Source organism: Nestor notabilis, unplaced genomic scaffold (genome assembly GCF_000696875.1).
Source record: "Nestor notabilis isolate BGI_N333 unplaced genomic scaffold, ASM69687v1 scaffold10061, whole genome shotgun sequence".
In the NCBI taxonomy this organism is placed as follows: Eukaryota; Metazoa; Chordata; class Aves; order Psittaciformes; family Psittacidae; genus Nestor; species Nestor notabilis.
The window spans coordinates 9,968-12,271 of record NW_009915141.1 but is presented as its reverse complement, the minus strand read 5'-3'; the positions used below and the strand labels follow the sequence as shown (position 1 = coordinate 12,271).

At 43.0% G+C, this 2,304-nt stretch overlaps 1 protein-coding gene across 1 annotated transcript in view; it reads left to right on the top strand.

Moving 5' to 3' along the window:
- The window catches only part of LOC104413074 (chromodomain-helicase-DNA-binding protein 4-like), a 21,164-nt gene that overhangs the window by 10,127 nt on the left and 8,733 nt on the right, over window positions 1-2,304 (top strand). Inside the window, 1 exon segment of the mRNA XM_010023980.1 lies at window positions 2,229-2,304. This exon segment is cut by the window's right edge and continues 11 nt beyond it. Coding sequence (XP_010022282.1) covers window positions 2,229-2,304 — 76 coding nt within the window.

The following is a 2,304-nucleotide window of genomic DNA, read 5'->3' as shown; positions in this document are numbered from 1 at the left end:
AGCAGGTTGCTCCAAGCCCCTGTGTCCAACCTGGCCTTGAACACTGCCAGGGATGGGGCAGCCACAGGTTCTTTGAGCACCCTGTGCCAGCACCTCAGCACCCTCACAGTGAAGAATGTCTTCCTTATCTCCAGTCTGAATCTACCCTTTTTCAGTTTAAAGCCATTCCCCTTTTTCCTCCCTTTACATGCCCTTGTAAAAAGCACCTCTCCAGGTTTCTAGGCAGTGGAGCTGCTCTAAGGTTTCCTCAGAGCTGCCTTTTCTCCAGACTGAACAACCCGAACTCCCAGCCTGCCTTTATAGGAGAGATGCTCCAGCCCTTTGATCATCTTCATGGTTTTCTTCTGGACTCACTCCTAACAACTTTCTGTGTTGGGGGCCCCATAGCTGGACACAGTACTCCAGATTGGGATTTCACAACAGCAGAGAGGAGAATCACCTCCCTCAGCCTGCTGGTCACACTCCTTTCGATGCAGCCCAGAATGCATTTGGCTTTCTGGGCTGTGAGTGCACACTGAAGCCGGCTCATGTTGAGCTTTTCATCAGCCAACACCCCAAAGTCTTTCTCCTCAGGGCTGCTCTCAGTGCATTCTCCAGCCAGTCTGTATTTGTGCTTGATTGCCCTGGCTGAGGTGCAGAACCTTGCACTTGGCCTTGTTGAACTTCATGAGGTTCACATGGACCCACCTCTCAAGCCTGTCAAGAAAATGTCTGGGTAGATGGTGAAAGCTGTATAGGTGTTTTTGTATGAGGCTGCACCTTAACTGAACTTGTTTGAATTCAGTTAGACTTGGCTGTACTTTCTTAATCCAGCCCCTCCCTAAACCCTTGTGCCTTAATTCTTTAGTATTGATTTGTCTGTCTTCAGCTGCGTTCTAGTATGCTAAAAACAATTGTTGTTGGAAATCTGGTTTTATAGGTTCTTGGTGACTGTGTAAGACAAAATTGCCTCTTGATTTCTTTTTGTTTAAATGGCTTTAGCTTTTTGGATCTTGGCATAAGGCATCTTTCAGAGACATCACAGCTGTGCTTGCAGTCCAGTTTCCAGATCTCTTTTTTTTTTTTTTTTTTTTATTGTTGGCATTAAGACTGGATGCTATTCTATGCTTAGCATTGAAATTATTGGAAGTAGTAATGAATGCTTACTGTTAATACTCATTGATATAAAAAGGATGTAAAGGCTTAAGGTTACACTATGACTAATAGTTACAATTGGTTGTTTACCAGGACTGTTAAATCTATCTCTTTCTAGAGTAGCTTCCTGTCCTGGGAGGTGTTTGGCTGCAAGACAGGTTAGATGGCTATTGACGAGTGCAGTTATCTGCTAAAGTTTTACCAGTATAATCAGTAACTTCCATATTTGAATCCAAAATAGAGAGTTTTGGGTTTTTCTTACTATGTAGAAAGATAAATCCCCATGGAAGCCATTAGAAGGATGCTTCTGGTGTGGTAACCAAAACTTAAGTGGTGGTGGGTTTCTCTTTGAGGGCTTTTTTGTTGTTGCCATCTAGTACAAGCTACTCTCATAAAGTTTCACTTTGTATCGTGCTAAGTGTAAAGAAAGCAAAGAAATGGCCATGGTCATAAATGAATTACAGCTTTATTGTCAGTTTGTGCTGGTGAGCATGGTACACTTGTGCTTTTCAGTTCAGTACTTTATCTGCTCACTACCTCTGTCTGGAATTCCTTCATTGTTGTGAAAACCAGCACAAATTACCTTAAAGACACATTGGAAGACCCTTAGGTCTTTCTCTTCTCTGCTTGTTCAGAGCTCTGGAACGTTGCCCAGATTGATATGAATAGGAAGAATGACTTAGCTATTTCTAGAATTCTCAAGGCAGAGTAGTTGTAAGGATGTGGAACACTAATTTAGTGAGAAAAAGTACATAGCATGGTAGTTTGGAAATGATTGGTGGTCTCAAAGAGCTTGTAACTTAAAAGAGTGAAAAGAACCTACCAGAACCTGATGGTTTGTAGGCTTTGCTGCAGTCACATTTTAGCTATGCAGAACAATGATCCAAATGAGATCACTCTAGTGACCCTGACTGGAATGTGAGCTACTTGGAGCTCTTGTCCAAACAGCTGATGTGATCTAAATTGTACCCTAGCTTGGTGTCAGCATTAGATTTGTTTTTGTAGGCCTATGACTTAATAAGCCTTTGACGTGTTTTTGTGGGGTTTTTGCCTTCCCCTCTCCGCTTATTTCTTCCCTGCTCTCTACTTCACAGTTCTTCCGTGTGCTGAACGGTTACTCCCTCCAGCACAAGCTGCTGCTTACAGGAACTCCCTTGCAGAACAACCTGG